This window comes from Monodelphis domestica, chromosome 1 (genome assembly GCF_027887165.1).
Source record: "Monodelphis domestica isolate mMonDom1 chromosome 1, mMonDom1.pri, whole genome shotgun sequence".
NCBI classification, from domain to species: Eukaryota; Metazoa; Chordata; class Mammalia; order Didelphimorphia; family Didelphidae; genus Monodelphis; species Monodelphis domestica.
Window position 1 is genome coordinate 511748896 of NC_077227.1, and position 21979 is coordinate 511770874.

Sequence of the window (21979 nt, forward strand, 5' to 3'; positions counted from 1 at the left end):
TAGACTTTAGTTTCCTAGTCTATAAAATGAGAAGGTTGAACCAGATGATCTCGTAAGTCCCTTCCAGCTATAGTGTTCTAGGTTCCTCTGCTGGCACTGTGTAACCTCTCCAAGGGCCTTTCCAATGAGTTTGCCCATTGAGTGGATGAATGAGCTTAGGCCTCTTTTCCTACACTGGATGTTGCTCTACTTAGATAATATGAGAGAATGGGAAGGATCAGACTAGCAAAGGCTAATAAGATCATGAGATGATCTACAGTTTCCAAGAGAACAGGACCTATTCCCAAACAAGAAGAAAGAGGTTGTTGAATCAAATCAGGTCTTAGACATCTGACAATAATTGTCCACACCACACCCCAACTCCAGTGTTATAGAACTTGTCCCAAAGGGGTTTGTAGTTCCTAGCCCTGGTCATCCTTATTGGCAGGCGGTCAAGATCACACTTGTAAGTGGGTTTAATCATTTTCAGATGTCTGTCTAAGAACAGAACCTGCTCTTACAGGCCTTTGTTGATATCTCATAGTTGAGTGAGTCAGTCTTATCCCTCAGAACAGGGGGTTTGTCTATAGCTGTTGGGAGGCAATGGGTTAGTATTCAGTGATGATGAGGCCAAGGTCATGGGTTCACCCTGCATGAAGACCAGTGAATTCACTCTGCTCATGACCAAAGGCTCCATCACTAGTCTTCCAGCCAACTCGCCTAACAACATTCCATTGCTTATATGGGAAACTGGTCCAATGTGGCATCAATAGAGGGCATCTAACCAGGATTCAAAGCTTGGGAAACCTGCTTTGATCCCTGGACTCTGATAGCCATGGTTATTTAAGCAAATCCCATGACTGCCATGGTCATGAGGGAAGACCACTGGGGACTGGTGATAGCATGGGTCACCCTATATAGACCATTAATTTCAGGGCTGGTTAGGTAGAAGATATGGGAGCCCAACTTCTTCCCTAATCATCAGGCAAAAGCCAAGGTAATTTGCAGGCAAGTAGTCACAAATCTAAATATCCACAGCCCTAGACTGAGTAAGTAAGGTCTCTGCCACAGAAATTCTCCTACTGGCCCTCTGTCAGTCTCTTGTCCTTTCCATATGGCTCATATCTCCCATAGATGTCAAGGAAAAGTGAAATTTCATGTCAGGAAGGGGACAGGGCTCTGTTCCTCCCCAGCTACACAGGAGGTCTCAGCCATTCAGCAAGAGAGAGGCCTCTTCACTGCAGGCTTACTGGGGCATTGGGAGTTCTTCCTTTACAAGAGAATAAAAGTTCAACTTCCTTAATGGGCAGATGGTCCAAATTATCCCACAGGCTCTCTCTCTGCTCTGTGCAGCTGCAGAAAATCAGAGCCTGTTTTCCCAGCCCTTGTGTTTATTTCTGTTCCCTCCAACCTTCTTTCTCTTCTCCTTGTTTTGGTTTGGTGAGGGGTTTGGGAGGCAGCAAAAACAAACACTAAGAAACTCAAAAAGCTCTGAGTTAGGCTGTTATTTTTTCTCTTCCTTTTTTCTCAATAGAAAAAAAGTTTCCAACACACAAGATAGGAACCAAGAGGGTCTTCCCAAAGCCAACAGTCCACCAGGGCTCTAGGATACCAGGCACCACTTCTCTACTGAGGCTGTGATGCCTATCCCTGTATTCAACACAAGCCAATAAGGAAGCCCCAGCTTAGGGTCTGCATGTATGGCAAGGCAGTTTGCAGATCTGCCCATGAAACCTCTCCTCTTCTTAGGTCCTGAAGAAACCCATTCATGTTCTTCAAGCCCTAGCTCTGGGGACATGCTGGAATAAACTCTTGTGAGACCCAGTACATTGGAAAGAAATGGGTCAACACTATAAATCCAAGCATGATTTATTGTTATATGGATTATCCAGACTTCAGAAAATATTAATAATGCAGATTAAATTTAGAAGTGTGTCCTGCACACTTTTTCCGCCTCAGAGACATTTGTCAAACATTTATCAGTATACCCCGCCTAGCTCAGAAGTTTTAAAAATCAGGCTGGAGGCCCCTGCTACATGAGGCCTTTCAGATAATTGGTGCTCTCCTCTATCTCCCTCTAATTATTTTTTAACCCTTACCTTTTATCTTAGAATCAATGCCAAGTATCAGTTCCAAGGCAGAAGAGCAGGAAGGGATAGGCAATGGTTAAGGTTAAGGAGGTTAAGGAGACTTGCCCAGGGTCACATAGCTAAAAAGTATCAGGTCAAATTTGAATCCAGGTTCTCTGATCTCCAGGTCTGATTCTTTATCCAAGCCACCTAGCTGCTTGCTTGCTACTCCCAGTTATGTATTTTGTGTATTTTGTGCCCACTTATCTTCATGCACAAGGTTTCCCTGCAATAAAATATAAGTTCCATGAGTTCAAGGAATATTTCATCTTTGTCCTTTTGTCTTCAGAGCCTAGCATAGTCCCTGACACAGAGCAGGCATTCAGTAAATGCTTTTTGGACTGAATTAAGGGGGAAGATACCTTTTCCATTAAGGAATTTCTTGGCCTCTTATTTAAGGTGGTGCACCTAACCTAGTGCCTTAGCTACAATAGATACTTAGGAAATATTAGAAAAATGTTTTTTTAAAAAGCCAGAACTATGGAGTTTGAAACTGAAGTCCCTCCTTTATTCTACCTGGTGTTAAAAGAGCTGAGTTCAAGCCCAGAATTCGTTCTTTTGAGCCAGGATAGTGTGACAATTAGAACACTGGCCTTGGAATCAGGAATCCTGGGTTTGAATCCTTGCTCTCTAACCTACTGCTGTGTGACTAGTGGACAAGATGCTTCATCTTAATTTCCTCATCTTTAAAGAGAGATAATCTGCTATTTTTGTTTAGTCGTGTCCAACTCTTCGTGATCTCATTTAGTTTTCTTAGCAAAGATACTGGAATAGTTTTTGCCATTTCCTTCTCATTTCATAGATGAGGAAACTAAGGCAAACAGGGTGAAGTGAGTTGTTCAGGGTCACATAGCTAGTAAGTATCTGAGGCTGGATTTGAATTTGGATATTCCTGACTCCAGGCTGCAAAATGAAGGTGATGATGATAATAGCAGCCCTCTCCACAGGGTTGTTTTGAGTTTCAAAACAAAAGAATGTAGGTAAAGTATTTTGCCATCTTTAAAGCACAAACTTTAATACTACCTGTTATTGTTGTGGTCATCTATCTCACATGGTTGTTGTGGGGAAAGTGCTTTATAAATCTTAAAGCACAATACTTTCAATAATCAAGGATCTGGGGCAGCTGGGCAGCACTATGGATAGAGCTCCAGGCTGTCCAGGTAAGAGTTCAAAGGGGAAAAAAGTCAAGGATCTATGACTTTGTCCATGTGGGAACCCCTTCCCAAAGCATTCACCAAAAAGGATGTCAACAATCTGTTCCTCAGCAGAGAAGTCTCGGGTTCAAAGAGAATAGAGTGGCAATACTCTTCATCACATAGATCACAAGGATCTAAGTGTCAGAGGCAGCTCTGAATCCAGGTCTTCTACCCAACACATCTTGCCCCCTCTTAAAAAGTGCCATGTAGACACCATTAATTATCATCATCTTCCTGGCTTTGCTGTGGTCTTTTGGGTTTAACTTTTCTGGAAAATGGCTGGGTCAGACTCAGACCAGTATCAGGGACCCTTTGCTAACCTTAATCTTGCCTGGTTGTTGGTACCTGAATCACCACTGAGTTCTCTCTCTGGACTACATATTGGGCGGAGGGATCAAAGCCTTCTCCCCAAAACGGAGTGAGAGAAATCATGAAAAATTCAGCATCTTTTTCTTTAATTACAAACAGCCATGAAATTTGAGGCTTGGGGGTGAACTTCACCTGGTGTCATGAAATAAGCAAGGGGGTGAGTCGCAGGGAAAGCTGGGAACAGAACTCAAGTTCCTTTGCTGGGACCCCCATCCTCTTCCCACTGTTACCCTGGAGCACATTTAATAGAAGCTGGGGAGGCCATTAAAACATTTAGTTCTGGGGAGGGGAATCCCAGCCTCTTAAAGGTTTACAAGGTCTTTTGCAAATGTCTCAGAGACAGTGGGTTGTAGAGGCCCAATGGCTGCATTCCTGGCCCAGCTTGCTTAAATAGAAACATCCAGTTCATATTAGTTCTTGGAAACTTGCTGACAGCAGGAGCCAGTCCCTCTGCCCTCCAGTCCCCCAGCCCCCTTCTCTTTCTCAATAGATGGAGTAGGTTCTAACAAAACTCTGGGGGAAGCCAAGGAAGTTAGTCAACTAATCCTATTAGAAAGAAGAGCTCCGGTTCCACCAAAAAGATAGAGGAAAGTTTTTCTGCCCCACCCCCAAAAGAAGGAAAAACATAATCTAGTTTTTGGCTGTGAGTTGAAGCGGGGAATGGGGGAATTTCTAGGAGGGGGGAGGATGGGAGGCAGAAAACAAGGGGGATGGGATGCTGGGCAGCCTTGTAATGGTTCACAGCTTTCAATAAGTATTTATTTTTACTTTTATTCTTTGGGACTATCTCTCCCTACCTACCTTGCCCAGGCTGGAAGTACTCCTCAGTCCCACTCCCCCAAAGCTTGGAAGCTTTGAACTGCTCCACTGTCCCTCCTCAGACAGCCTGGTAGCCTTCTGTTCCCTAGAGACTACCATATTGTTGCCAGATTTGAAGCACTAGATGGCACAGTTGATAGCATTGTAGGCTTGCAATCTGGAGGACTCAAGTTCAAATCCAGCCTTGGACACTCACAACTAGCTGTATGATCCTAGGCAAGTCACTCAACCTATTTGTCTCAATTTCCTCAACTGTAAAAATGAGCTAGAGGAGGAGGAAATGGCAAACCATCCAAGTATCTTTACAAGAAAATCACCTAAAAATGGGGTCACAAAGAATCAGACACAACTAAAACAACTTAATAACAACCAGCTATAGTCCTACTTCAGCTCAAAACTCAAGCTTCAGCCACCCCTAGCAGCAGAGACTACAGAGTGTGCCATCAAATCCAGAGCTCAGCAAGCATTTGTCAAACACCCACTATACTGTGCCAGGCACTAGGCAAGACTTTGGAGTTATAACAATAACAAGAGTCCCTGCCCTCAAGGAGCTCAGTAACTATTCTAGGAAGGAACATAGTAAATACAACATAGATACAAAGAGAGGTACATAGTAAATACTAGTAAATGTACATAGTAAATACAACATAGATACAAAGAAAAGTTATTTCATCAAGGATGGGCAGGGAGAGCACCGGCACCTGGTGGGGAACCAGGATATGCCCTGAGTAGGGATTGGCACTAGCCTTAAAGGTGGTTGTTGTTCTCTGAAGTTACAGAGCCTGAGCCAAGGTGACTCTTAAGCCTTTAGTCACAGGTGAGAGAAATAGAAAGCTTTGAATTCTCCTGGTCCTCCAGTAGTTATGTGAGTTTCTTTTGTTGTTGTTCAGCCATTTTGTTCCTATCTGAATCTTCATGACCTCATTTAGGGTTTGTTTAGGTTTTTTTGGTAGAGATACTGGAGTGGTTTGCCATTTCCTTCTCCATCTCATTTTATAGATGAGGAAACTGAGGCCACCAGGGTTAAGTGGCTTTCCCAGAATCACACAGCTAGGAAGTATTTGAGGCCAGATTTGAACTCAGGAAGGTGAATCTTCCTGACCCTAAGCCTAGTACTTTGTGCCACTGTGCTGCCCAGTTGCCTGTGGGAACTCTTTAAAATATCCAATTATTTTGTGCTTATATCTATTAGTGTTAGACATATCTATTTGTGACTTGTGAAGATTGGATTTGGCTATCTCCTGATTGCAACAATGTGTAGGCATAGCTTAGTACTGTCAGACAGTGAGAGTTGACCATTCTCCCAGATATGGCTATTACACACCAAATCAACAAGTGCTAATCCATAGTAATAGACAGCCTGTTTCCCTCCATTATGCTCCCTGGTTTCTCCCACATGACTTGGAGAATATCAACTAGTTGTCGTCACAGAGCACCATCACTTTCCTGGCATAGGAAGAGTTGGACAAACTTAACCAGATACCAAAGCTGTCTAATCATGGCTTCTAGTTTAATCATAATTAAACTAGTTAAATCGCTATTAAAATTTCTTTAGGCAAGAATTCTGACAGGAAAGCCAATTCTGGTTCCAGTTTTGTTACTAACAAGCTATAGGGTCTGGGGCTAAGTTACTTAGCTTCAATTTCTACCACAGCAAAATCCCAGGACTAGAATTAGCTTGAAAATTCTGCAGAAAGGACACCAGCAACAAATTCTGCTTACTTCCCAATGTTTCCCAGGGCTAGTTTTGACCTCTTCCCCTCCTCATGGCCAAGCACAGGTATACTTTAATTATTATGTGGATCCAAAGTATTTATAATCACCTTTCCTGGAGAGAAGTAAAAAAATGAAAGGACCAAACTTGCTTCGTGGTGATTTATGTGTACAACAAATAGATGTAAGCAAGAGCAGTTTATGTTATGTAGGCACAGACTTGCAAGAGGTAACATGGTATAATGGATAGAGGTCTTGGAGTCAGAAAGACTTGGGTTCAAGTTCATCTCTGATATATACTATCTGGGTAAGTCATTTAAACTCTCAGTGCCATTGGCAACTCTTTAAGACTATAAGTTTCATTGAAATTGCTAATTTGCACTGGTAGATGGAGTCTTCTTATTGGGAGTTACCCCTAACAGTGAAATCATAGGTTACATAAAAAAAACTTGTCATTTTTGGATAGCCTCATTCCCCTGGAGAAAATTAAACTTCATTCTTGTAGTAAAGAAAAACAGCTATACAAAAACAATTGCAAGTTGCCATTTCTAACAGTGTATATAATATATTCAGACATCAAGGAGAGAGACATATTTCCATAACTTTTCTCTAGGACCAAATTTGGTTATGAGATTTTAGTTCAGCTTCCTTTTAGTCTTTTTAAAATTTATACTATCATAATTATTTTGTATGTTGCTTATCTCTCTGGAGATAAACTTCATTGGATCAGTTCGTATAACTCCTCTCATGTTTCTCTGAATTCATTTGTTATTTCTTTCTACTTAATAATATTGCATTACATTCATATCCCATTGCATTCAATCATTCCTTAATCAATGGGAACCCACTTTGTTCAAAATTCATTGTATTTGTTCATAATCTTCTCATGTTCCTCTGAATTTATATTCTTTTACATTTAGTCATAACTTAGAGTAAATGGGAAAGCACTTTGTTTGAAGTTCTTCACTGTCAGGAAAAAGTAAATACAAATTTTGAAAGAAAGATTAACATATCAATCCACTCAGTTATCTTTTTTTAATGCCAAAAAAGTATCTCTTTAAATACCTAAACATAACTAACCATTGTTACTATTTTTTTAAAAAATGATTATTTTTAAAAGATGACATACAAAGGAATATTTCAAGGACTATTTTACCTAAGAGTATTTCCATTGGTGTATGTTATCTTGTTCACGAACTGTTAATAAACGTTTGAACTATTATCAACCATTGTTTAATTTAATTCCAATTTTTCCCAAAATCAATATCAAAAGTTCTAGTATTTTACTTTTTTGTCTGCCATTGACTTCACTCTTGCACAGCTAGAAGCCATCTATTTGTCTTAAGCTAAGCTAACTGAAGAAATTGTTTTACCTTCCCTTCTAGCTCCTCGGATTCTAGCTTTCCTGCTTCTCCATCCATGTGAAAGAGATAAAAAGCAAACAATTCATTCTCTTATCTCCAGTCTTTTCCCTAGGCTGGAAGGATAATAATCACTTAGCTTCTTGGCTGGATGATTACAAGGTTCTTCCTTCCAATAGAGATTGCCAGATATTATGTGTTGCCCAATTAATTTAAATACACATTGACCTATAACCATACCCCTTTCAGCTCTTATTCACAAACTTGGTTCAGACATATCTTCTTCCTCACAGCTACCTTTTCTGAAAGGGGCCAGTTTGCTTTCCAATCACAAATCCAAGCTTACTAAGACATAGCTTTTTTTTTTTTCTAAATCAGAACATAGCAAGATTTTAAAACAGTGTTTTGAGGTGATTTAATCAGAATTTCCAATTTAGGAGATGTAGGTAGAAGTTAAGCATCTCATTAATTGAACATTACCTCGAATAGAAGCCCAGTGTGTCGATGTCTAGGGAGAAGTTGAGAAAGATGAATTCTACTATTGAGTCTACCATTAACTCACAATGAATTACTCTGAATTCACGTTAGATGTGTTGTTTATCCTCTCTGGGCCTTAGCTCCCTCAGCTATCAAATGAAAAGGATGGAACTAGATGATATCTCAGGTCCTTCCTAGTCTTAATTTTCTAAGATTCAAAATAGCTTTTGAAATATATTCAGTACTTCAGTATATGATGAGGAAATCATTCTTCTTTCACTTAGCATGTATATACGTCTGTTCTTGAACAGTTTCTTTTAATTGACATGTTTGGGGATGTTTATAGTACTTTTGTAGAATAAATTAGTAAGAAATGGTGAACAAGCCAAGCTAAATCATTATCTTTAATGCACTCAGTGTGGATGTTGGCAGTTGAGCCTATACATATTAGTATACATTCCACATGTGCTATCATCACTGCCTGCAAAAGGGATAACCAATGTCACTATAGTCATTTGTAATCCATAAAGGACTCAGTGATAGTGCTTTATAACAGCACCCCCTGCTGTCTCATTCTTCCAACTAGCAAAGGAAATGCCAAGTTGTTTGCCCTTTCTTTGGGATAAAACTCTATAAACCAAAAGGTTCTTTTTACCCAGGATTGTCATTCCAATGCTACCTTGCATTGAGGCTCCAAAAGGGAATGTTTTCAATAACTCAAGAGTCACAGGGAGAATCCAGGGATCTGGGACATCTGTGACTTACTGGGCAGGCATGTAGACCATATGACTCTCCCATTGATATGATGAAGAGTAGATAATTAATCCTTCACTAAGCATATGTGTCTGTTCTCAAAACAATCTCATTTTATTGGTATGTTTGAGGATGTTTATAGTGCTTTGATAGAAAAAAATCAGTAAATAGGGTTTTGCTGAGCAGCAGGAGAAACCCTGCCCCCTTCCCAATTAGGAATTCTGTTTCTTTGCCCTGTCACAGATGCAGAACAATGGTGGTCTAAGTCTGCAGTAGGTTCAGGGATCATCATGAACTCTACACCATTGTTGAAGCAGGGAGAGAAGAAATAGGAAAACAGGGCATGGCATGTATTCCCTAAAGCCAGAGACACTGAAAAGAGATCTGACTAAAGTTTGTAAGTGAGAGTGAGAAAATCCTGGTGGGGAGTGGCGTCCAGCTGTAACATGGAATAAGGAATCACGAAACATGTTTTCTCTTTACTTGGGTGGCAGTGGGGTAGAGGGTGGCACTTGTATTTCATTTTACTTTTATCTTAAAGATGTGCTTTGTTTTCAGAGTAGAAGGTGCACTGTCTTAAACTTCAGTTTTTCCTTGCTGCTACCCTCAGCTCTAGTTAAGGTTTTCTACAACTTTCACTTCTTCCAAGGTGGTAAGATGGTCTGTGGGTTAAGAGTTCTGGAAGCTGCTGATTTAAACTCTCTTAGGCACTGCTGATGGCTTGCAAAGCTCAGAGCTGTGAGCTACTTTGCCCTGGGGCTAGGAGTTTCTTGGCAGGTTGAATGGGCCAAGTGCCACAGACTTGTGGGCCTCACTACAGGCTTGTGCCAGAGTTTGGGACTTCAAGGGGTAGGTATGGGGTGCTCTGCTATTGACTTAGGCAAGGTTCTTGGGTTTTGAAGTTGGCTTGTGCCCAGATTTGGAACCAGGTGGTGGGGTGGGTGACTTATACTCCTCTGTGCCCACTTCCAATTCCCTTCTTCACCCTCTACCTACCTTTCAAGTTGTTTTCTGTAGGAGAGTTACTTAACTCCTAGTTGGTTCTGAGATTCCAGTATTTGTTTTGAGGTGCTATTTTAATGTTGGTTTGAGAGGAGTCTCAGAGCAGTTCCAACTTCCTGTGCTACTCTGCCCTTTATGGCACTTGTATTTCAAAGATTAAACTTTTCCTCTGGGCCCAGAGATCTTCTGATATTATTGAGAGGGCAAGGGGAGCTTCAGAGCTATGCTCACACACAAACTAATTGCTTTAGCCACTTCTTTTTTTAACCCATACCTTCTATCTTAGAGTTAATAATTTGTATTAGTTCTAAGGCAGAAGATTGGTAAGATGTAGGCAATAAAGGTTAAATGACTTGCCCATAGTCACACAGTTAGGAAATGTCTGAGGTCACATTTGAACCCAGGACCTCCCATCTCCAGGCCTAGCTCTCTCCCCACTGAGCCAACTAGCTGCCTCCTAAAGTAACTTCTATCAGGGGTATGACCTTTTACTACCTAACTAGGTCAGGCCTGCCTCCCAATTTCTTTCTGCCATCCACAGATAATCATAGTAGCTTTCCTACTTTCCCATTTTTATTTCTTTCCAAATAATGTTCCTCTGCCTCTCAGACATAAAAAGATAGAACACTTCTTCCTGTTAGTGCCCAAGGCTCTGACCTAGAGGGGAAAACACCAAGAATAATTGAGAACAGAACCTCAGACACCGCAAGAAGAGATCCTTAGGTTCTTATGAGAGCATTCTGATTGCGTTCCCATTCTGCTAGAACCTGAAGGTGAGAAGGATGGGAAAACAGATCACTAGCATCAGACAAATTCCTAACATTGATAGAAATAACTCCAAACTTTTTCCAATAGAGATGGCAGCTGGTGGGAAATAGGACTCCATTTGGTTCATTTGCAAGATTGCCTTTAGAATGTGAGATTCCTGCAGTCTTGATTTCCCCAAGCTGCTGTAGGAAAATCACACCCAAGTTTGTAGCAGGGTCTCAACCCAAGAATGGGAGGCCCAAACTCTGTTCAATCCAGAAGTATTCATTCTAAGATGGAAGGTAAGACTTTAAAATAAAAAGTGGAACTTGAATTGAGGTCTCCTTGACTCTGTGGTCAGCTTTCTATCCATGACACCACTTTGTTTCTTCCAAATCAGGACCCCAAGGTCCTGACTGCCAGCTAGTTGGACGGCCTGTTTTGATGAGCGTGAAGGGGTCATTTGTGAGACATCTCACATAGGAAGGACACTCTGAAACAGCAGCTTGTCACAGCAGGCCAGCCAGGGGCCTCCATCCAGATTTGGACAGTTACAATGGCACTGGATTTGATTAGTTAGAACCGGAAACATTGCATTGAGTGAGACAGTTTCCAAATGCTCTTGGTTGCATGGTGGGGAAGCTTCACCCCCAGGGTAAGAGCTGTTGAGACAAAGCCATCACTTAAACCTTCCAGCCACAGAAACCCAAGCCTCCTAACCAGTCACGGGCTCCACCCCAGGCTACAGAGGGAGCCACTGTCTGAGTCCATCTGGAGAGGTTCCAAGCCCCTTGCTGGATAATAGTGTCAATCAGGCATCTAGCCCAGGCAGAGAAGAGGAGTCATGTAAACTGAAGCCTGGGAATAGAGCTTTCCAGTCTGCCTGTCCCTGCATCCTTTTCCTGGACCTTTTCACTGGAGCTTGTATATTGGGCATCCGCCTGCACGCCCCAAATCTCCTAGAAGGGGCAATCTGCGTCACAAACAGGATTGTATTGCAAACCCACATTTTGCCCAAGGGAAGCATCAGCAGAGGAGATCTGGGGTGGGAAAAAAAAGAAAGCAGCTTCACAGCATGTAGAGCAGTGATATCTGCCATGTTGGATCTGTCTCCACTAGAACTATTTTCCTTCAGAGGAAAAGCTAAGCCTTTTACAGAATTCTAGATAGATTCTATCCAGTGACCCCAGGAACAAGTAGGCAGTTGTTGCACAATCAACCTAATGACTTCAGTTTCTTTATTGTCATCGTGGCAGATGGCCCCAGGTCTTGGTAGGTGGGGACAGGTAAGGGCACTGGTCTTGTTCTGGGTGCCACTGTTCAGAGTTGTGAAAGAGGAATTGGGAAAGCATGCAAAAGCCAGAGGGAAAGCATGCAGCAAGACAAGAAGCAATGGCTGGAGGTTGATTAGCTGTCAATCAAAGGAAGATTCCATTTTGGAATGTTACTGGGAAACAGTTGAAGGCAAGAGTCAACTGCTGACAGATTTCTGGGCTTCTTGGCTGATGGTGGTGACTTTGAAGGAAGAAGCTGGGTTTATCTCTGGGACTTGGGGTAATCAGGCTGGAGGTGGCCTGATAACTTTGAAGGCAGGAGGGGAAGGACAATAGTCCTTATCTCTCTCTCTGACTTGCTCTGGTAGTGACTGAATTGTCATTTCTCTCAATATTCTCCAACCTAAGGTTCACTGTAGATAATAGGGAACCTCCAACCCTCTTACCCCCATTCCTGTCTTCCCCAAATGAACCCCTTACTTGAGATAAAAGAAGATAAAGGTTGTGTCATTTGAAACATCATAGCTCACCCTGAGTGACTTAGAAGGAGGCTGAAGAAAGGGGGAGGGAAGCTGAATAGGCTAAAGACAAGGGAGGCTGGGAGAGAGGGAGGAATGGGAGGAAGGATAGGCAAAAAGAGGATAGCTGCATAATCCATTAGTTATCAAGTATCAAATATACCCCCACAATAGTATCTATTATAGAGTGGACATCCCAATGTCATACAGAGAAGGGATTATACTTGTTCTGCTACTGGGAATAATGGGTGGGAGGTACACAGAGTTAGATCTTGGTTCCAGGTAAGGAAAAATTCCCTAACAATTAGAGCTGTCAAAAAGTGGAGTGAGCTCCCTCAGAAGGCAACGGATTCCCTTCCACTGGAGATGTCGAAGCAGAGGCTAGATGACCACTTTATTTCTAGGAAGATTCTTGCTCAGTTAGAGGTTGGATTAGATGACTTCTCAGGTCCCCCTCCAACTCTGAGAGGTGATAATTCTGTGTTATGATCCATCACACAGGCTTTCCTTAATTTAGAAGAGGATGGCCTGGTTTTATTGTTTTGTGTATTTCTAAATTGTTTAGGGCAGTGGTAGCACATGGTAGGTCTTATATAAATATTAGTTACTGGGGCAGTGAGGTAACACAGTGGGTAGAAACTGGATTGACAGTGGTCTGAAGTCCAGAGGACCTGGATTCAAATATGTCTTCAGACATTTCCTAGCTATGTGACCCTGGACAAGTCACTCAACACCTGTTTGCCTAGCCTTTGTCTTTCTGTCTTAGAGTCGTTACTAAGATAGAAAGTAAGGTGTTTTTAAAAATAGACAAAGATAAATAAATATTAGCTATTAAGATGTGGCTTGTACCAGATCTCTAGACACCATTCATATCTATCCCAATAGATATTCCTATTCCCTTAGGCCAGACAACTTCTACCTGTGCTCTGCTGCCTGCTAAGGCCCTTTGGACACCCACCTCATCTCCTCTATTCTGTCACAGTAGCTGTCCTTTCACCACCATTTTGCCTAATGCCCCAGTGTCTGACCTTAACTTCTCCGTCTGGATCCCCGGTACCTGCATGACCACTTTTTCTATGATGACTAACAACCCATGCATTTACATTGTGACTCTTGTATGCCATATCATAGAATCTTTACTATTCCCCACATACAACATTCCATCTCCTCTCTATGCACAGACTGTTTCCCCTACTTGGAGCACTTCCTCCTTATCTCCAACTCATATCATTCCAACCTTCCCTCAAAGCACAATCAGGTATCAGATCTTAAAGTAGGCCTTTCCTAATCTCCCTAAAAACTTACTTTGTATTAATTCTGTACATATTCTGAGCACTTGTGTACATCTATCTGCATTTGTCTTGTTTTCCCCAGTAGAATGTGAGGGCAAGGCTTGTATAATTTAATTGTTTTAAATTTTTATTTAATTAATTTAGAGTATTTTTCCATGGTTACACACTTTATATTCTTTCCTTCTCCTCCTTCCTCCCCACTCCTGTAGCCAGGGAGCAATTCCACTAGGTTTTACATGTATCATTGTTCAAAACCTATATAATTTAATTTTTTTAAATGGATCCCCAGTCCCTCACACAGTGCCTGGCACAGAGTAGGTTTAATAAATGCTTTCATAGGAATATAAATTTAGAAGGTCCTTAAAGTTCATCTAACTTGACCCACTCATTTTACAGATGAAAAACTGAAACCCAGAGAAGAGAAATTATTTCCCCAAAGCTCATAGCTAATAAGTATCTGGGCTAAGATTCAAACACCCAGGTCTGACTGCAGGTCCTGGGCTACTCTGTTTGCTTGGTTCTAGGCTCATCTCTCCTCAGTTTTTTGATCAAGGGTGACCTGAGATTGACACTAATCTTGGTAGCCAGTGACAAAGCAGGGTAGCATAGGATGTTCCTAGCCCCACCCAATCCAGGGACCAAGGACAGCTCCCAGGAGTCTGACTGGTGTGATTGAGGAATGATCCAGAGACTTTGAAGGACAGAGCCTGGAAGACATGCAAAGGTTTACATCCACAGTGGGGGATGGTTGAAGAGGTTTGGAAACTTGAGGGAAGAGAGATTCTAGGTAGGAGGAAGCTGATCTCTATCTTGAGAAAGCAAATGTGACAGGCTGATCAGAGATTTCTCTCCTGAGCTATTCAAATCCCTCATTGAACCTAACCACCATCCTCCTCCCCTCCAAGACACCAAGAATTGTGGCAGAAACTGAGAAGAATAAGAACAGCATCAGAAGATCTCACACAGCTCCTGTGACACCCTAGGTCTGGACACTGGCTCTTCTGTGATAGACCAGGGGTCACAAAACCCTGAACCTCTCAGAGACCAGGCTGGCAAGGCTGAGTCTCTAAACTTTGGAGGGAGGGGGGAAAGTTATTTTAGATAGACAGGGACTTCCTTTACCTTCTTTCCTATCTTGCAGATATCTTTCTTATCTTACCCCTAACCACCATTTGTTAGAATAAAGTTGTCAGTTATCCTAAATTGACTTCCTTGTCATTTTGAAGGGGGAGAGAGCTGATTTCTCTCTCTTTCCCCAAAGGAAGAGGTTCACCCATTAAATCAGTTATTAGAGGGGAGTAAAGACAGGATTAGTGGAGAGACATATTTAAAGAAGACTGAAGGAGGAATCCATCTCACCCTCCTACCTCCTGGGCATTTATCATCAATTCTTTCTCCATTATACCCAAACTAAACCTCTACTACACTGGCTCAAAGTGAACCTAGCTGGATGGATTCCTGATTACATCTGATGTCGGTATCCAGTCCAATAAGAACTTATTCAGCATCTACTGTGTGCCGTTAATGGGAATACAAATACATAAAAAGTGAAGTAATCAATACCCTCAAGAATAATATATTCTATTTGGGAGAAGACATAGATAGATAGATAGATAGATAGATAGATAGATAGATAGATAGATAGATAGATAGATGGATGGATAGATAGATAGATAGATAGATAGATAGATAGATAGATAGATAGATAGACAGACAGACAGATACTCATACACATGTATCCACATGGAGAGCCCTAGCAAGCAGGGGATTGGAAATGGGGTAATTGAAAGACAAGAGGAATTCTATAAGGTGGAAGAGTGAGTAAGGAGTATATTCTGGATATGGGGGATAGCCAAAGCAAGCGTCCCAAGAAAGGAGATGGAATTTGTTGTATACGGAACAGAAATAAGTCCAGTTTAGCTAGGTCTGGACCTTTGAGCATGAGAAAGGGAGTAATTAGTAATGATGCTGGAAAGATAGGAGGGGGCCAAGTTGTTAAGGGTTTTAAAAACCAAACAGCAAAGTCCATGTTTTATTCTAAAATCAGTAAAAATCCACTAGAATGTATTAGAGGAATAACAGATCTGTGCTTGTCAACTTTATGGAGAATGGATTGGAAAGGGAAGAGACTTGAGACCCCCAATGACATTCTGTTTGATCACAGACCCTGGAGCATATTATGCTTCTAAAAACCCTTTTGTGATCTTCTTGACTACTCAAACCTAATTGTTTGTTATTTACTAACCCTAAACAAATGGGCAAATGGAATTCGTTAACCAAACCTTTGGGCAAGATCTCAAAATGTTTTCTGAGTTAGCAATACAACCCATCCAAGGGGTTGGATTTCACTTCTGTGCATTTTTTTAAAATGTATTAAGTTCCTACCATGAGGTACAGGTTTCATTTACATAACTAGCCTATTTCCTTCAAACTGTCACCAGTCCCCACAATTGTCTAATAACAACTCCATGAAATTCAAATCCAACTCACTCATTATCTGAACTGAGTGAAATAAATCTACAATGAAAAAAGTAAGTTTCATAGCTAATGTGAAAATATATTTTGCATAGCTTCTTATGCATAATAAGTATTGTATTTCCTTCCTTCTCAATGCACTAGGGAAATGGAGGGAAGGAGAGAATTGAGAACTGAAAAGAAAATTTTTAAAAATTTTCAAAATAAAACCATCTGCCAGAGATAAGTAGGAGTATGCTGCTTTTCCTGGGTGAAGAATAAAACATGGAACATCAATGGACTGATTAGCTCTCTGTAAAATTGAAATTTTATAATCAGAGTACCTCCATATGCCATCAACCAGAAAACAGTACCCCCAGGAGACTTTAAGCTTACTCTATTGGAATCTTTAAATATACATCTCTTTTCATTTCTTTTCATAGCTCAATATCTACACGGAGAAAATATTCTTAGGTTGTGGTTTCAAAGTGGGGAAAAAGAGAACAGAGTTCAAGGGAGACACTAAGGAAGTGGGTCAAGGCATAGGCAATACTGGGATATGCTAAAAGAAAGCACAAGGAGTACTTTATATTCTGTGTCTTAGGTTGTAAGAAGATATAAGGATGACTAAATCATCATATTCACTGAAGCATATAATCTTAAGAAAGTTCCTACATGGGGGCAACTAAGTGGTTTAGTAGATTAAGAACCAGACCTAGAAATAGGAAGTCCTGGGTTCAAATTAAGCCTCAGATACTTCCCAGCTTTGTAACTCCCATTGTAACAGGCAAGTCACTTAACCCCCACTGCCTAGCCCTTTCTGCTCTTCTGCCTTGGAACCAATATATAGTATTGATTCTAAGATGGAAGGTAAAGATTTTAAAAAATATTCCTAGGTCAGAAGAGCCTGGAGGGAAAAAAAAACAGAGTTAAATTAAGCAATTAATTTGAATAGTTAAAAACTAATGAGAAGGGTACTGAATTATGTATATGTATTTGAATTTCTTTAAATCTTGTTCAAATTGCGCATCCTTTTAATTTGTTATGATGGTACCAGTTAATGTTTTTGTTTGGCTATTTTAGCAAGGTCCACATTAATGAAAAAGCATATTTGAGTGGGAAAACATGTTACAATATTTAATCCCAGTTTTTTATCCACACCCCACTGTTCAAACTACAAAACCATAACCAAAAAAAAAAAAATCACTATCCCCTGGTGGCAGCTTGCCATAATTACATCCCTATGAGCTTAAAACACTTGAAAATTCACAAACTACTTAATGGTCCAAACATCATAAAGAGAATTCCTGATCTGCTTCTTAAAAATTTGGCCCTTTCCCCCCAAACTGACAACTCTCTTTGTTCTATCCTGTAATTTCTCAAGTGGAAAAGTCCAGTTAGGTGTCCTAAAAGGCCACAAAAAAGTAAAATGCACATTAGATGAAAAGCTTTATGAGTTTAATAATAATGATGATAACGAACATTTATTTATATAGCATTTACTATGTGCCAGGCACTGTGCTAAGCTTCTGGGTGATTATTTGGTTTTCACAACACTCCTGGGAGGGAGGTGCCATCATTATTCCCTCCTTCAGAGGGAACTGAGGCAAACAGGTTAAGAGACTTGCTCTGGGTCACACCCATAGTAAGTGTTTGAGGGCAAATTTGAACTCAGGTCTTCCTGACTCCAAGGACTAGCACTCTAGCCATCATGCCACCTAGCTGGGTGGAAAAGTGACAAAATTGTCTTTGAGCATACATCTTGATACATTGTATGCCCATGTACAAAAAGTGCTCTAGAACACAACATAAGAATCTATCTAGCCCCACACAGGATCTCAGAAGGCATTGAGGAAGTATTTTTATAATTCTTCCATCAAACTTCCTTTCTCTCCTAGCTATTTGATTTGATGCTGCTTTCCATTATTCCTTTCTAACATTATCTTTCCTAGCGTTCACTGGGTGGTGTGGCAGAGAGAGCTCTGGGTCCAAAGTCAGGAAGACCTCAGTTGCTTCCTAGCTGTTACTCTGGGCAAGTCACTTAACCCTGTTTGCCTCCGTTTCCTCATCTGTCAAATGGGCTGGAGGACATGGCAAAGTATCTTTGCCAAGAAAACCCCACATGGGGCCATAAAGAGTTCAACATGGCTGAAAACTGAATGACAATTTTTTCTCCCTGCTTTGAAGAGTATATTGCTGGGCAGAAAGCATTGCATTGAAGAATCATGCAAAGCATTTATAATAACATAAAATTTCTAGGGGATAGTGTGGTTTAGTGATAAAGAAAGACTCTGGATTTTGAGATCATAAAACCTGAGTTTGAATCTCATCTCTGTCATTTACTTCTTGTGTGACTTCAGGGAAGTCTTTTCTTTTCTTTTTTAAATTTGACTTTTTTGTTGTTTTATTTATGGCGGGGGATTTTATTTAATTTAGAATACTTTTCCATGGTTACAAGATTCATATTCTTTCCCTCTACTCCTCCAACTCCCCCTCCTGTAGTTGACATGCAATTCCACTGGGTTTTACATATGTCATTGATCAAAGTCTTTGCTTTTCTGAGCCTCAGTTCCCTCATCTGTAAAATAGGGACCATAATACTTGCCCTCCTGACCTCCCAGGGTTGTTATGAAGAAAATATTGTGTAAGCCTCAAAATGCCATGTAATTGGAAATTGTTGTTATTGGGAGTGTGAAAATTCTCCATATGGTCTGTTAATTCCATGAATAGCTGTCTAGACAATGAAGGGGCCATTGATTACTTGAAACTCCTAAGTTACTTTCGTCATTAGGGAGGAACAGTTTCCTTTACCAAATGTCCTTAGCAGCAGGCATCTGGTTAGTTAAATGTGGTCTTCTGTTCCTGAGAAATCGACCTATTATGGGGACAGAGAGAGACAGAAACTTGTTAATTGCATCCATGGATAACCACCAACCTCACCTTCAGGGCCAACTGAAGACAAAACTGAGTAAATTGAAGTTGGTCCCCACCCACCCACCACCTACCCTTTCTGGGTCCTTTTCTTCCTCCATAAACTCTTCCCACTCTGGTATCCAGTGACCTCATGCTACCCGCTGATTACCACAGTGCGTTTCCACTCAGGACAAAGCCTGTGTCCTGGACCTCTGTCACTACTCTATCTCTACCGTCCAATTACCTATCTTTCTGAACAGCCCATTCCTTCAGGACTATTTTAGACAGGGAAGTCAGAGGGAATTGGGACTGGAGCCAGAGAGCAGGTGATTGACATGTTCTTTTCAGGAATGGTAGCATTTATTTGATTGATATTTGGGGGGCTAGAGGGAGAAGGGAAGGGTATAGTGTGGATGGTGGTCACATGGTGGAATGGCATGGAAGTAGCCAGTTAGGGTGAGGTAAATGCTCAACAGGCTGGTCCCAGGAGAGAGAACCCTAGGTCTAGGCAGAGTTAGTGGATGGAGAACAGGTGACATCTATAAAATATATGCAATATGCATATTGTCTGTGTGACCAGACTCAGTACTTTCAGAAACTTTCTAAGTTAATAAGTTGCAGAGAAGGTGCTTCCCTGTATTTGGTAGAGGGAGCCTCATCACTCTGAAGTTCCATATGTCAATGAAATCTCAGCTTCACTCCATATCTAGTTCCTACCCTAAATAAGTCATTTTTTAGCTTTGGGGTCTTAGTACCATTTTATATTCTTAAAAATTAGTGAGAATCCCAAATAACTTTTATTTGCATGGGATAGATCTATCAATATTTACCTTATTAGAAATGTAAAGGTTTCAATATCATCATGCAAATAATTTTCACCCCATGGACCCCCCAAAAAAAGAGTCTTAGGCATCAAGAGACATCCCCAGATCATCGTTTAGGAACCACTGCTATATAAGAGCATGGGCTGTTCACCAAAAAATAGGTAATCAAAATATATGAATGGTTTTCAAAAGAATTATAAGCTATAAGCTTCCATATGAAATAAGATTTGATTAAAGAAATACAAATTAAAACAAATCTGAGGTTTCACAATATAGCCTGCAATTTGGCAAAGACAGCCAGAGAAAGAGAGAGAAACAGTCAAAGCTGGAAGGGTGATGGAAAGATATACAGTAATGCATGGTAAAACTGAATCCATTCAACTTTTCTGGATAACAGTTTGGAATTAGGCCAGTAAAGGAACTAAACAGTTCCTATCCTTTGACTCAGTGATCGCACCATTCAACATATACTCCAAGGAACTCAAAAGCAGAACCAAAATCCAAACATAGACTGAAACAATTCTAGACAATACTGCTGTGGGAGGAAATGGAGAGCTCACCTCAAGGTGCTCCTGGGCAAGTCCCAAAGTCTCGGAGACCTAAGCAGCTTTCTAAATGTACTAATTACAGAGTGGGTGTTCATTTGCACTACCCTGCCCCCTCCCCAAAGAAAAAATTATGGCAGAACTTTTTGTGTGTGGTAGCAAAGTACTCGGGACAAAAATGAGATCCCATGGCCAGGGGAATGGCTGTACAAACTGTGGCATATGCATGTAATTAATATTATTATGCAATGGAAATGATGGTGAGTCCTGAGAAACAGGAGAAGGCTTGTATGAACTGATGCTGAGCAAAATGAGAAAATCAAGAGATCACTATCCTCAGTGATTACAACAAGGTCAGTGAAAAGGAAAAGAAAGAAAGCAGAGCTCTGAGCAAATGGGAAACTAATCCTGGGACTTGAAAAACAGTTAATGAAACTAAACTTCCTCCTCTTGACAGTGGGGCAGGGCACTAGAACAGAAAACTGCCTGCTTTGTCTAGATGTTGTGCTATGTTACAAGGGTATTCCTGTGGGAAGGGTGTCAGGGAGTGAAGAAGGTTGAAAAAACAGAAATGATTATGACATAAAACTAAAGGGCATGAGTAGAATTTTAAAGGAGGTGATGGACGGTGAAAAAGCATAAACTAAGTCATCCCTCCCTCTAAAATAAAAGTTTCAATAGTCACTCTAAGATAAATTCTTAGAATTTGCAGACGCCCCCAACAAAGTGAAGTTGCATCCCTTGGGGGAAGGGAATGAGAAAAGAGGTAACTGGGACTAAGCATGAAAGACTTCTGTGGCTGGGGTCTTTTGTCTCCTTAGATCAAGGTTAGTGTTATGACAGAGAGTACCAGGTTTGGAGTTGTTGGACCTAGGATTGGATCCTAGAGGCAACTAGGGGGCACACCAGAGAGAGCTGAACAGAACTGAATCTGGAGACAGGAAGACTCAAGGAAGTCAAATCTAGTTTCTGATCCTTACTAGAAGTTGACCCTGGACAAGCCACTTCAGCTCCATACACCCAGGTCTCCTCAGCTGTTAAAAAAAAAGGGAGGGGGGATAGTACCTACCTCTCAGAATAGTTGTGAGGATAAAATTGAGATAATATTTATAGAGTGTTTTGCAAACCTTAATGACCATCTAAATGATAGTTATTATTATTATTGCTAATAATCCAGACTCACAACTTGCTAACTGTGATCACTGACAAATCATTTAGCTTCCTTGGACCTGGGTGTCCTGGATGGAACAGGACAAGATGACCTGGACTAGATTTTTCCCTTACCAATTTGAAATCCATGATCTTATAATGTGTGACTTTTCTCCCAGCAGGTAGTTCTGATAGTCTGACAATCCGGCTGGTAAATGGCTCTGGGCCCCATGAGGGACGTGTGGAAGTGTACCATGACCGGCGCTGGGGGACAGTGTGTGACGACGGCTGGGACAAGAAGGATGGAGATGTGGTGTGCCGGATGTTGGGCTTCCGAGGAGTGGAGGAGGTGTACAGGACTGCTAGATTTGGGCAAGGTAAGATATGGAGATGGAAAAGAAAAGTCTCTGGTAGAAAAGTAGAACCCAATCCCAGTGAAGTCTCAAGACTTCAATGTGGTACAGG

The 21979-nt window shown here is 41.1% G+C and overlaps 1 protein-coding gene across 3 annotated transcripts in view; it reads left to right on the top strand.

Annotated features, from left to right (window-relative positions):
* Positions 1–21979, top strand: part of SCARA5 (scavenger receptor class A member 5) — a 160495-nt gene that overhangs the window by 129755 nt on the left and 8761 nt on the right. For 2 of the 3 annotated variants that reach the window (XM_016428334.2, XM_056813078.1), the window contains exon 8: positions 21694–21891. In XM_016428334.2, coding sequence (XP_016283820.1) covers positions 21694–21891 — 198 coding nt within the window. The remainder of the gene's footprint in view (positions 1–21693; positions 21892–21979) is intronic. The other variant, XM_056813079.1, reaches the window with a different exon arrangement.